Source organism: Poecilia mexicana, unplaced genomic scaffold (assembly GCF_051168715.1).
Source record: "Poecilia mexicana isolate PSO_F unplaced genomic scaffold, ASM5116871v1 scaffold_19, whole genome shotgun sequence".
NCBI classification, from domain to species: domain Eukaryota; kingdom Metazoa; phylum Chordata; class Actinopteri; order Cyprinodontiformes; family Poeciliidae; genus Poecilia; species Poecilia mexicana.
In genome coordinates this window covers 5,170,241-5,184,710 of record NW_028263388.1, presented here as the reverse complement: position 1 = coordinate 5,184,710, position 14,470 = coordinate 5,170,241, and the positions used below count along the sequence as shown (strand labels likewise).

Sequence of the window (14,470 nt, the reverse complement as noted above, 5' to 3'; positions counted from 1 at the left end):
TACACTGAGATTCCTGCTAAGATACTGATGTCTTATAACTGCTCCGCACAACCGCATTTAAACAAAAATGCAAACTATTGCTTAAGTTTCATATGGAATATATATGAGTTTATGGATACCAGCCAAAATAAATTGACATGGTTGGTTACATGCTATACAAAAGCATGGTTGTAGTTTAGGTTGTTGTTCTTTGTCAGATTACAAAGAACAGCTTTTCATGGTTGACCTTCATCAGGATAAACCTGGATTGTTGCAGCATGTCCTTAAAGCATGTGAAATGTTACTTTTCACCACTTTTGCGTTTGTGGTTTTTAAGTTAAAACCATGCCACAAACGACTCGTATGAACTCATCTTAAGTGCTGTAGTAATTCATAAAGTGTTTGTGCCGTTTCATTTCAGTTGATCGTTACATTCTTTGTCAAACTAAAAGCACATTTAATGTTTCCTGCTCTCCTGTAAAAATTAGATTTTTGTGCCAGAATATAAAACAAAGCTACGAAATGATGTTTTACTTTTGTGACTGAATTCTTAATGTCTTCCTTTATGCTTGTCGAGCAAATTACAGCATTGCTAGACGAGCTGAAGAGAAGATCCAGAACATTACAACGGGTGGCCAAGAACACGTTCTACTTTTAAAGGTGCTTTTGAATCTGGTACTGGACACAAAACAACTTATTTAGGAAATGTATTTACACCTAATATGTATCATAAGGTCCTGCCAGAAAACGTAGCATTCTTAACTCAAAATGACCGTGTGAAAAAACATTCAAGTTTTGGTGAAGGAAGGAGGTCTATCTTTTCCTTAATTGTAGATGTTACTTGCCATCGCCATCTACACATTTGCATTTCCAAAAAATCCCTTTTTAAGGGTTTTGTATTCGTTTTCAATTCTCTTACAATTCTTAGCTCTACCTATGGCACTTTGCATTGTTCTGCATTTTTATTCCATGGATAAAGTTAAAGGAATCTGATGCTTGGTCATTGAGTTAGCGTCAAATTTCCGACTCTCTACGATATGATCTTTGATCCAACGACCTGGTGGCCTGTAAACGTTCAAACTCGTGTCGGCTGTTCCTGTCCGGACTCAGATTTGCCAATGCTCTGCTCCCGCCACCTAAGTCGTCCTCCTCCTCCTCACGGTTTAGGAAGGCCAGCTCGTTTTCATAGCAGAAGGTGTTGGAGCTGGGCATGAGGAACTTGTTCTCCACCATGTCCTTGGCACTGCAGCGAGGGGTGGACGGCACCTCGTACGTTTTGTGAAAGTGTGAATAATCCACCTTGTACAGGTTTTTTTCCTCAAACAGGACAGGTTCAAACCTGTGGCCCCATAGAATCTCAGAGGCCAGGTAGGAGCTGCGAGCCTGTGTGGTCATGGCGGTTGCTTCGACCATTCCCTCTAGGATGACGACGATCTCAAAGTCTGCCGTCTCCAGGTCCTGCTTGCTGATTCCAAACAGAGGGCTCTCCTCGTCTATCTCATGGAGAATAGTGATGGGTGAAACCAAGAAGATCCTGTCCAAACCTTTGTCAAACCCTACATTAATGTCTATCTGGTCTAGCGGAATATACTCCCCCTCATCGGTTATCCGAGGTTTGATTAGCTGTGCTCTGACATGAGCTTCTACAATGTGACTCTTGCGAAGGTTTCCCACTCTCCACATAAGACACAGCTTTCCATCCCGCATGGCAATGACTGCGTTGTGGCTAAACAAGAGCGTCTGCGCTCGCTTCTTAGGCCTCGCCATTTTAGCCATGATGGCTCCTATCATGAAGCAGTCAATGATGCAGCCAACTATCGACTGGAAGACTACCATGAAGACGGCCACTGGGCACTCCTCGGTCACGCAGCGGTAGCCATACCCTATTGTTGACTGTGTTTCAATGGAGAACAAAAACGCGGCCACAAACCCGTTGACCTGCAGCACGCAGGGAGTGAAGTTGTCGTCTCCAGCTGGGTTGTCCAGATCCCCGTGCAGCAAAGCAATGACCCAAAAGGCCAACCCAAAGGCCAGCCAAGATATGACAAACACAAGAGTGAAGACTACCAGCATCCATCGCCAGCGGATGTCGACGCACGTGGTGAAGATGTCGGCCATGTAGCGCTGTGATTTGTCGTCCATGTTGGCAAACTGCACGTTGCACTGGCCATTCTTTTTCACGAAGCGGTTGCGGCACTTGCTGCGTGTGTGGATCTTGCCATTCCCAAAGCCGTTCATGCCATGCATGGTAGTGAGGCGGAGGCCCTCTTCCTCTGACGAAACAATGCTGTAGCGGTTGATTCTTCCCACACTCATACTCCTTGACGTCGTCTCCAGCTGCCGGGCTTTTGTCAGACGGGCAGGCCTGGAGTCCAAGTGTGTGATCAAGGCCCCTCGCAGCTTGATCACTGGCTATGCTGCATTTTGGTGAGTCATTTAGGGGGCAGAGTGGGAGCTCAGTGTATGAATCCAGTTCCTGTAGAGAGCGTCAAGAGAGAGTAGTGTGAGTAACATGATGGTCATGTCATGTAAAACGGCACACCTGTTGGCAAATAATAAACAGTACAAGTTTTTTTATCTCCTTAAATTACAGAGCCACATATTTGCAAATAAGAGTTTTTTTCTGCAGGGCTAGCATTGGCAACTGATTTGTCTGAGCCTGTTTCCTACATCTTAGGGTTTTTTTTTTGTTTTTTATGCATGTATGGAAACATGATAACTATTTTATAGATTTTCTTTGGCTGGTTAATCCAGAAGAAAACGGGAATGAAGCCCTAATGAGAAAAATTACACATCTAGCAGGAAGTGTTTGTGTGTAATTCCCAGTTCAGGGTCTTCAGTGTTAGAGCTCATCCAGTTACTGTGGTTACTATCCTCTTTTTCTCCTGCCCTCTTTAATCATCATGACATTAAATCCAATTAATGCTCCCAGAAGAGTCTTCCTGCCTTTTGATGTGAGCTAAACAAGAGCCGGGCTGGCCTCACACTGTCACCACTTATGTCAAATTACCTTTCCTGTGTTTTTCTTTAGAATTATTAAGAAAGTTAGAAGTGACAGCTAATCAAAGGGATAGTTTGGGATTTTATAAATCATGTTCTGTTTGAGGCTTATAATTGGTTAGTATCTCTTGGATCCAGATGAGTCGGAAGGTGGAGGCAAACGGGGGCTAAGAACAAAGTGGGCTTTTACCGTTTAAAGACAACTTCAATCTCAAAAATGTAAAAAGATTTAGGAAGAAACTATTTCATAAACCTTGAAAACTTAATCAAATGGTAATTTACACAGAAGCTAAAAATGATGTAAACTGGAACTAGAGGTGACGGTGCACCACAACTGATCTTCCCAAAGTATTTCCATCTAGTAGTGACCTACAGCTTCATTACTGTACCTAAGTAGCTTTTTCAAGAATCCATGCAGTACATAAGTATTTATTTTTCTGAAGTTTTACTCCCTACAACTTAACATAAATAACTGTCCTCTCTACTGACTGCATTCTCAAAATTAGCTTACTTCGACGTTTATCGATGACAACAAAGTTATAAGAAAAGAGGGAAGATGAATTGACTTGTCAAACAGAAAATATTAATTGCAACATGGACGACGACAGTAAACTGAGAAAATAACTTTAAAATATGCTAGTTGTAAAAACTTGCAACAGACTGGCGACCTGTCCAGGGTGTACCCCGCCTCTCGCCCGGGACGTTAGCTAGAGATAGGCACCAGCAACCCTCTTGACTCCACTAAGGGACAACCATGGTTCAATTAGCGTGATATCTTAAGTATGATAGTTCTATTGAAACATATTACACTAAGTGGAATTAAAATAACTTAGCTTGTAGTTCTCTATAATTTAAAACACAGCTAGTTTCTCTGTGGACTGAGCAGGCATTCACAGGGGGTCATGGCTCTGTGTGTGAGTTTAACCTTTTGACCACTTTGATAAGATTCAACAGCTGGTGTAAAACAATCTGGTCCTGCCAACAGAGTAGAGCTTCCTCTTGGGACAGAGTCATAAAAACATCTGTCTTCATTCAAAAGAAAATAACACTTCTTTGATCTTAAAAACAGTTTTTTACTGGAACATAGTCAACTAGATTTAAATTAACTTAGCTAAGGACACTCCCCTAAATTTGAATACAGCAGAGAAGGGAAACACGCCCTCCCTTTAAAAATATAGGACCCAGAACCTTAACTTCAGATCGCTCCGGGGTTACCCGTGATGTTGTCCCCAGGGAACGGTGCGTAGGTGAAATGGTTCCCCGTAAGTTTGACTTGGTGTGTGGATGTCTGTGGAGTGAGGTAAATATTTGAATTGGATGCTGGTCTGTGATTTTATTGAGTTTTGTCAGTTTCATTAGTTGTTTGTCTAATAAATGTTGCTTGGACTTGGGAAAAACGTTTGTCTTTATGACTGATACAATGACGACATCAAGGAATCCAGGCAGAAGAGAGAATAAAACAAGCCAAAAGATTTTAATTCTTCTTCTTCTGATTAAAATTAACAACAATGACAAAACATTCAGATTACCAGGCATTGCCCATTCGTAGCTGTGTTTTCTGCAGACCAAAAAACCAATTCTTGTAAGAACTTCTTTTTTGGTTTTTTTTGTCAAATCAGAAAAAGAAACACTTTTAGGTAAACATACCTAAAAGAGAGGTTGTGAGCAAACGAGGACAACTTTTTCTTTTTAGATTTCTAAAGAATTATTTTGTATGTTTGAAGGTGAAAGTTATGTGTTTTTTTACATTTAACTTTTCTACTATAATTTAAAACTTGTACTTTATTTTACTTTCTCGTAAGGAAAGAATGGTAAGCATTTTTTCACACAAAGTAGGCTCACCTATTATTTAAGTTCTTTTACTGAAGTAAAGACTGTGAATACTTTTGCCATCTCTTCCTAAAGGAAAGGCAAGGCAGTGAAAACATAAAATAAAAGAGGATTTGCTGAACTGTCAGATTATATAAAACAATATTTTTTCTTTACACCAGAAAATCATCAGTGGTGCACAGCCTGCTCTATTTTATGTGCTATTTCTTCATAAATAACCAACCAGGCAAATGGGACAGGAGTTCAAATGTTCATAAAATATTGTTAGCATTATGTTTTTTATGATTGGATTGGATTTCAAGGTGGTAAGAGTAGAAGGTCAATTTAAATTTGCTCTTTCTCAGACTAACCATTAGCAGTGGACAACAAGAGAGAGTTGTCCACTGCAGATAAACTAAAGAGAGTTTAATAGTGGAAAGTTAATAGCTGGGCAGTAGGAAGCTAAACTATAGTCTCTTGTTGAAGTGCAGATATTTAATATCCATAAACATTTTCCCTTTGAGAGGTTTTGAATTGAAAAGTCAGCTGAAATGATTAGCTAGACAAGCCAGCTAATATCTGTTAGCATGTTGCCACACCCTGGATTTCTTCACTGTTTCATAACGTCACTGTAATGTAACATTTGGCTCCAACAGGTGAGGGAACTATTGCTGACAATAACGTCACAGAACCTCAGATCAGAAAGTCAAAACCATCGATTTAAGCCACAATAATTCCCACAATAATTCAATACAAAATGTCATGATGGCAGTTCGAGTGTAAGATTGTAATTGTTTTGCTGATTGAAGAGGCTCCGCATACATAATGTATGCTGATCAAAAATAAGGACAGCGTGTCCTGGCTGTAGTTAAGGTCTTTCAGCAACATGCTGTGCAGTCATTACACATCTAACAGACAAGGTGTGTTAGATGTGTTAAAAACCTCCCCTGTTTGTTCTCCTGTGGCCTAAGTTTACCATCGTCCTCCGTTTACAATATTTATACAGTGGGACAACTGGGGGAGGGGGGGTACTGGAACTCCTGTGGGATGTGTGTGTCTGCCACTTATCCATTGGTCACATAATTCCAGAGATGCAGAGATGCAGACCGAAGGACTCTATTTATTTGACCTCATTCTGTAAAATTTGCAGTGTTATTAATCATGCAGTGAGGATGCACTGAAATAGGGTCCCCTTCCCTCGGTGCTTCCTACAAGAGTAAGGCAGGTTTCTCACCAGTAGCCTTGAACTTTTTCCACATTCTAACCACAAACGTTATTATTTGGGGAGGCTATGTGACAGAGGAATGCAAACTAATATACACATGCATTTTGCATAAGGGCCAAAAAAATGTATGCCAAATTGTTCACATTTTTATTTGCAAAATTTTGAAAATAAGGTATTTTGGTAATTTCACCCTACAAATGTGAACTACTTTGCTATATATATATATATATATATATATATATATATATATATATATATATATATATATATATATATATATATATATTTGTTATATATATATAACAAAGTATATATATATACACACACTTAGTGTGTGAAATGTGTATATTAAACATGACTTTACAGAAGTTTGACTTTGTAATTTAACACCTTGAAATTGGGCCTCTGTTTCTTTAAAAGCTCCTGCTCTTTCTGAAGCTCTGCCTTCAGGAAATCATCACAACATGGCTCCTCTATTAACCCTTTAACGTTTTTACCAGCGGAAAACTGAGAAACAGCTCCTATGATGAAATATGATGGCTGCTAATTGCTTGTGGCTAGTCTGAAGGAACTGAGTGGGGGGGTCGCTGGTAGAAGGTAGAAACTTGCAAACTGCATCCTTGAAAGCAGCATTAGGTGCAAAACATCCTAATGCTGCAGATGTGCAAAACATCCACCCAGATGTTTTGCACATCTGAATGGTTGCCATGGGTCGGGAGATTAAATGATTTCTCAAACATGCATGAAAGAATCAAAGCAACACTCCAGGTCTGTATTTGATGAGAGAATCACATTATAACATGATGTAAAGCTCAAAAAAGTTTACTTTACATAATACCATCCCTTTAAGGAAATGAATACTTTTGAAAGGCACTGCATGTCCCAAAGAGTCTGGACAAAAAATGAGCAGTGGGGATGATTTTGGGACATCTCTTATATCATTGCCTCCGTCAGGCACGAGATAACCTTACCAAAGCTCTGAGTGCTGAGCCCTGGGGTCAAGAAGTTTACCTCCTGGGAGGTGGACTGAAGTCCCCCTGGGCGCAGACAGCTCTTATTGTTTTGCATCATCCACTCTGTGTGTCTGCCTGTCTGATTTGGACCCCAAAGACCCAACAGTTCACTCATGTGCGCTCCCAAATCCCGAGTGCCTTGCTGTCTGCCACACACACTACAGCTTTATGTGTGTGCTCCCTCACATGGAAGCTCTGCTGATCTGCAGCCGGATCTCCACGTTCCGTCCCTCGGGGTCAAACACACGCCCTCCACAGGGAAGCGTACTGTAGCTAGTGGTGCTATTTTTGCATTTTTGACGACGTAGCTCATCAAAGCAACAGCTGTCGGTGCTAAAAATAGGGTTCATTTTGCTCAATTCATTACACCCTGAAACACACGTCGGACCTTTTTTTTTTTTTTTTTTCCTCCTTATACAAATGTAACAGCTGGGGAGGTTTGTATTTTACAGACAACTTCAACAACTCTGTTATGTAACTGAAACTAATCAAGATCTCCAGCATTGTCGTGGCGTGTCGCACCAAAGCAGGCCCGACCTGAGCGGCTGGCCCAACCTGAGCGGCCCCGTATGGCACATAGCCTTACAGCCTCTACAGCCTCACAGTGTCGGGTCCAACTGGTTCGTTAAATGAAAGTAAAAACTCCTCCTGAGCCCTTGGAGTGATTGGATAAGAGCCTGAAAATCCTAAACTCTACCATGTAGACCACATTGTGCCTCAACAATCAGTGGCACTCCAGATAAAAATGTCCACAAAGCCCAAAGATTAGCTGTTTTTCTGTGAAACCAAAGTTAGCTTAACTTCAGTACTGCAGATGGCGGCTAAATAATCCTTAACTTTCTCACAGTTCCGGATGTTCTGAACGTTTTAATTGTTGCTCTGACTGTAAATATGAGGAGACAAGTAGATTTTTTTCTTGTGACTGTTTCCTGACTAGTGAAGATCAACAAGGATCCAGCTTGCATGAATGCTATAAGTTGTTGTCTTTCCCATTTTGAGTAGTGGCTAAGAGATAACATTGCTAATGTAAAGTTTCTAGTCACTCAGATCTACTTCAAATGGCAAAGTACCAAGGCAGCTGGACTTCTCTAGTTTATTGAAACAGGAGACGACCACATGCTACGACACCAAGCCGTTTAGGACCGTTTTCAGATGACTGAAAATGTACAAAAATGCTTCAGCTGCACAGAACTGAATTAATGAGATAATGTGGCGCTGAAATAAGACAGTTTTTGTATCTTTTTGAACCAATAGCAGTTTTCAACTCATAAGGAGATCAGAAACAAGACCTGAGAAATATGAACACCAAATTAGGATAAATCCTAAGTGAATTTACTGCAATAAATAAGTAACTGAAATAATAAACCATAGTTATCAGTCATCTTAATAATAAAGCATTTTGGTGCAACAAAAGGTAAAAAAAACCCTTTTTGAGCTCAATGACTTGATGATTCAGTTTAAATTAAATAAACTCACAGCCTCACAGTGTGTGTTCAAAACGTTGCAATGCAAACAACAGAAATAAATAATTAAAAAGAAATAAACTAATGATAAACTGACGTTTCATGTGTATGAAGTGCAGAGTTGAACTGATCAGACATGGTGCTGCTGCTGCTCGTTTCTGAGGTCTGACCTGCAGATTTGACCCCAAAAAACAAAACAAAACAAAACAAAACAAAACAAAAAAAAAGCTTTGGGTTCTTTGATAGATCGTTGCTTTGATTATCACAGAATCTAACAGCATTATAAGTTTATCTCCATTTATGTGCTGGCCCTGAATAACTACTTTTTAAAAATAAATAAATAAAAATGAAAAAAGTGCATGTTGGTTCTGTTATAGATGATATAATTTTAATGAATTTTCTGTAAATAAATAAAATAAACACTTTTTTCACTCGTCTGGACCAATCAGTGGGACATTTCAAATTCCAAAGTATTCACACCCCTTGAACTTTTCCATCCATATTTTGTCACATTACAATTGCAAACAACTATATATTTCATTGGACGTTAATGTGAAAGACCAACACAAAGTGGTGTACAACTATGAAAGAGAAAGAATACATGATTCAAAACATTTGACTGAAAAGTGCGGTGTGCAAATGCATTCAGCCGCCTTTCCTCTGAGTGCAACAAGTTGCCTCCTGAAGTTGCCTGATGGCTGCAGGTAGAGTCCATCTGTGTAATCTAATCTCAGCAGTCCATACACACGCCAGAGAGAGCGATCTTAAATTTCTTCCAGAACGTTTTTTCTGATACTATTTTTCGTGGGATTTAAAAGAAGAGGCCGACAGAATGCTGATAACTTGATGCAATAGAGTGGGAGGGAATGGAGAGAACAACCAAGTCTACTGGGAGAGAGGAGTCCATCTCAAGTAAGAAGCAAAGGAAACTGAGCTGCTGAGGATCCGCCTCAACCCCACTCGTTCCCCCAGAGACCTTAGTGAAGGAAGCTCAGAGGCTCAGGTGTCACTTTATTTTCCTATAGCTTACCATGTGGAACTCAGCCGGTCTCAAGTGACCTAAAAGCACTTCCTCATAATAGGTAATATAGCATCTTAAGACTGTAGAGATCCCGTCTGAATGCGTTAGATTTAATGAAATAATCAGGGTTACTAATTCTATAACTGCAGCTCACAAACATGATGAAACCCAACAGATTTTGGATGGCGACTGACCCTGCAGGCTCCCGTATCTAGGCCACTTCCTGTGCATTATTCAGGCTGCTCTTCAAAAAAAAAAGAAAAAGAAAAAAACATGCTAACTTACAGAAAACCAACGAAACTCCACAGAACTGATGCCCCCCCGCTTCACTGTTATAATAAACGACTCGACCCGGCGCAGGCCCGACGTTTGCACCTGCAGCCGCTCCACCGCACACACACCTGCCGGTTCCCTCATCACAGCCTCTTCACTGGGCCGGTTTGCGCTGTAGTGGTGCAGCTTGTTTTATTATTTGTACAACTTCACAAAGCCCGATTCACCCACATCACACCTTCGCTCTGTAATTTTCTAATTTTAAACAACACTGGTTAGTTAGAGCACACACACACAAAGCTCCAGCCTGTTACTTAACACACCACAGCCACGACGAGTCTGTAAATAAAAAAATAAATAAAAACGATTTGAAGCTTTTTCTCCTTTTGGAAAATGACATATTCATGCTCGCATTTTGTCCTGGTGAGTAGGTGAATGAAATCAAAATAGTCTTAAGAAGACATGACCTGCAGATCTGCATTACATAACCTCCATCCTGCCTTTTTGTTGTTTTTTTTTTTGTACCCGCACGTCACTGATTGTTTTAAGTGAAAGCAGCACCTGAAGCAACACGTTCATCCATTAACACGTCTGCTTTCTATTCTCAGGCTCTTGCAGTTAATTTTTCAACTGCAAGTTATTTTATTTTCTTAAATATGAAAATGGATTTGATTATATAGGGTTTCTGTTTTAGAATAATAATTTTGTGATTACATTTTTTTTAATATTTCAAACCTAAAAAGATTACATTAACCAATCTAAATAGTTGTTTTCTTCATCTTTTATAGTTAAAAAAATGCAATTTTGACAATGTGTTCAAATTGAAAAGAGAGGAACTCAGAGTATGTATTTGCATAAAGATAATAAATAAAATGTCATATTAAAATGCAGAAATGAGACCTATTCAATTGTTTAGGTTGCAAACTAATCTGATTTCTGAAGTTTTTCCTGCCACTTTCATTTTTTATTTATTTATTTTTTTAAGTTTTCATCCCCCTGATAAACTAAATTGCTGAAATAAATGGATCTGGTTTGGTTTGCTGTCTTGATTTCAACTGGTATTTCTGACCCGTTTGGGAACAGGTCTTTTTAAAAACATCCAGTAAGATTTTAGTATTTACTGTGAAACTACTGAGGATGCGTTCCACTAGGATGCACCTCCACTGCTCCAAACAGTGACAGACATCAACGTGACAGACGGGCTGAAAGTTTGCGGTAAACTTCCTCATCTTACCTCTATCCCCACCTGTCTGAAACGGGGCTCCAGAATTGTGGGGCGCTACGTCCTCTCCAAGTGCTCCCATTAACCAAACTGAGGCATTCTGCGCGTCTGCAGCCACAGCTTCTCCTCCTTCGTCTACTCAAAAACCGTAGAGGGCTGCTCCGTCATCCTCTGCACCTTTGGGTCTCATCATCCTTTTCCAGTGCAGACGAAATGTAGTTGCCACGCTTGAACCTCTGGGCCAATCGCTCTCTGACTGGACCTGCAAAGTGGGGTGCAAAGCTTTTTAAAACAGCTATCCAAAAGACAATTCGGGTTTTTGCATCTCCATCCTTGAGGCTGTCGTTTCAGCAGGTCCTTCTTACTTTTAATCCTTTACTCTGTCCTTTTTTTTTTTTTTTAATCCTAAAAACCAGTAAATGTCCCCCAACTGTTCTCTCTATCACTCTTTAGCAATCTGATCTAGCTGGACGGCTGTTCCCTCTCTCCTCTCTCTTCCTGCTTCATGTGGCATCACAGCCGCCCTCCTCTTTCTCTCCCTCCCTCTCCCTCTATCTTCCACTCAGTGTCTCTCCCTCCCTCCCTCCCGCATCATGGCACTACCAGTTGACAGCAACTTGATGCACAGACTCATCATTCAGAAAACACCAGCAGACCATCAGAGCACCATCCGCGTTTTGTGAAAAGTAGGTGAAACATCCTCGTGAAGAATAGGAGCTTTATGTTGATGTTGGACACAAAAAAAGGACGGCTGAGTCACTGCACATCTCATCTAGTGCATGTCTGTAGAGCCCTGCAAAAGTGGGCTGTGTATCTATGCTCTTGTACTGCTGAACAGTCAAGTGCAACAGTTGTTTCCAGAAGTCACTTAATTGATCAGTTGTTAGAATAATTATTAGTACAATTGTACAGAGCTTTCAACATTTTTACAACATTTACTAATTAAAGGACATTAGGACGAAACAACTGGACAGGATTTTACTCATGGACTTGCTGTTAGACACTAAAGTGTCCATAATTGTCCACAAAAGCAATAGTTTTTACAAGCCATTCCACTGTTGAGGTGAAGCGTCAGAAAAAAGATTTCTGTGCCTTAAAGAAACTGTGATCCATATGAAATATGTTTTTTGCAGGTTTTGTGCTCTTTAGAATCGTCTAATGCCAAAAAAAAAGGGCTTCACTATGCTAACTTTGTGTTTTCACACAGAACAAATGTGCTGTATGTAATTTTTTCAGTGCATAATGACCCACAATAAGTGTAAGGTTATTAAATTTGGTGATAGGGCAAACAAAATTACTCTTTTTTTTATTGTGTGTGGCTAGCAGCTAGCTGTTAGCCACTAAAGGTATTCTCGCTGCCATTACGAATATTTACATTGCCTGTCACTCTGTTGCCATTGTTTTTGTTTGTTTGTTTGTTTGTTTGTTTTCCATCAAGTTTTCATTTAAAATGGTGCTAGACAAACCATGTAAAACCTGGCGCTGGCTTCTTCTTCTGTGCTTTTGTTACCAAACAGCGTCGGCCCAGACAGTCTTTAGAAACCGACTCCGTCAACGCAGCAGGGTAGTTCAAGGACTACTTTCTTTGTTACGTAAAAATAAGACTCCTAATTACAAAAGTTGAGTGTCAAGCTTAAAGCACTCCCCTTTATATTGGGCACTAATTTGCCCCATTTCACCAGACAGTCATGGTGAGGAACCTAATAGTGCTTCCAAAATGTCAAATTAGAAATTTTGTGGCATTTTCATCTCAATAATTTACACACACACTAAAACCTTGTGTAGCAGTTTAAGATTTGCCAGATTTTGTGTTCCACTGTTTCTTCACTTTTCTACTCTAGTGAATTGTTCGGGTTAGGAGTCATTGCTGCATAAGATTGGTATGTGGAAGTCAGCAGTAGGAACCCCCCCATCCACCTCGCCCCTCCCCAACCAGCTAGATTCCCAATGAAAATAAAATTCTAAGTTAGGAAGTTGAAAGTTTGTTTCTGACAACAACCTTAAAATCTGACATGGCGGTCTTCCCCAAAACAAGTGGTGATAGTAACGCATTATTTTGATTTTTATCACTTAATATGTCTTTAAATAATCTGACATGGACACTGACATCAGTCATACAGTACAAATAACACTGCATATATGACTTATATATATAAGCATTAAAATAATGTTATTTTACTACCAATAGAAGTTAAAGTTTTAACTGTAAAAAAAAAAAAGCCTGGGAAATTCCACAGGCTAGAAACATCTTCGAGTTGTTTGTACTGTTAACCCTTTTATTTTATTTTTTTTTTAACAAATAGCTCTTTATATATTCACTTAGAACATGTATTGTTTACCATGGATTTAATGAATTGAACTAAACTGAAATGCTGAAAATAATCTGTAAGAATGTTTCCACACAAGACAATGTTCAAAGAACATATTTGTGCTGACAGGCTGTTATGACACTTTTAGCCAAAGGTTGGTGAATTCAGTTCTACTTCCATTTTACACTCTAGATAACCAAAGCTCTAGAGACATTCAGCAACTTCTGCAGCCGTCAAGGTGTTTATGGGTGGTGGCCGCATCATGGTTTTGAAAATGCTTTTCTTCAGCATGGACGGTAAAGCTTGTCAGAAGATAAATGAAGCTGAAGAGAAGACGAACCTAAAGGAAAACCTGGTATGAGCTGCAATGAGACAATGAGCCTAAATACCCAACCAGAGTTACCGTATGGTGGAACAGTCCAGTTAAAGTCTACTGAGAAGAAAAGGCTTGAAAACTCTTGAGAAAAAATGTCAGTATCCAGTCGGTGGAGACATTCTCCCAACAGGCTTGCAGCTATAACAGCAGCCAAATGTATTAAACTGAATCAGAGGATATAAATACAACAGTATGCCTCAAAACAACGTGAAATTTACTTTTCATGTCATTTGAAAGTAATTTAAATAGTGCAGTGTTGTTATTTATAAGGTGATTTTTTATTTTTATTCTTTGGATTCAGTGTGTGTGGGTCTCGTAAAACACTCTTATCGAAAAATTTGTATCTACTGAGTTGTGTGACTAAACCTGAGTTGTACAGTTTGTCCTACATCCACTTATCCTGTCATTAACCCTGATGCAAAGTTAATGAAGGTTAGTTAGTCTGTCACATCAGTGTGAAAAAAATGGCCTTGTCTTTGTGGTGGAAGGTGAGATGTTCGGCTGCACAGCCGCTGCGTGACCGGGTCAACCCTTCACGTGTATGTTTGACCTGTGTTAGCTCGTTACGCTAATGGCTAGTGGCTAATGGCTGCCGCTGCGTCTTATTGCAGATTTGTCAACAACATCTAATCTACCAAATTTGACCTGGTGATGTGTCTGTGTGTTCATGTGTATCTGATAGTTCCCTCCATGCTGGGACCCCCCGTGTTTTGATGAATTAGAGTTATTAACGCGTTGCCAATCGTGCATTAGCTCGCTTTTATGACGGGGTTTCAGTGC

General features: G+C 39.9%; 1 protein-coding gene across 1 annotated transcript; it reads right to left on the bottom strand.

Annotated features, from left to right (window-relative positions):
- Positions 1–993: 993 nt before the first annotated feature.
- LOC106933195 (ATP-sensitive inward rectifier potassium channel 12) lies at positions 994–2,953 on the bottom strand. The gene has a single exon (XM_088016375.1). It carries the CDS (start codon positions 2,293–2,295, stop codon positions 994–996), a length of 1,302 nt encoding a protein of 433 aa, XP_087872501.1. The 5' UTR covers positions 2,296–2,953.
- Between the last annotated feature and the right edge of the window lie 11,517 nt (positions 2,954–14,470).

Coding starts and splice junctions, on each gene's coding strand:
- LOC106933195 (XM_088016375.1), bottom strand. CDS start 2,295: ATGAGTGTGGGAAGAATCAACCGCTACAGCATTGTTTCGTCAGAGGAA.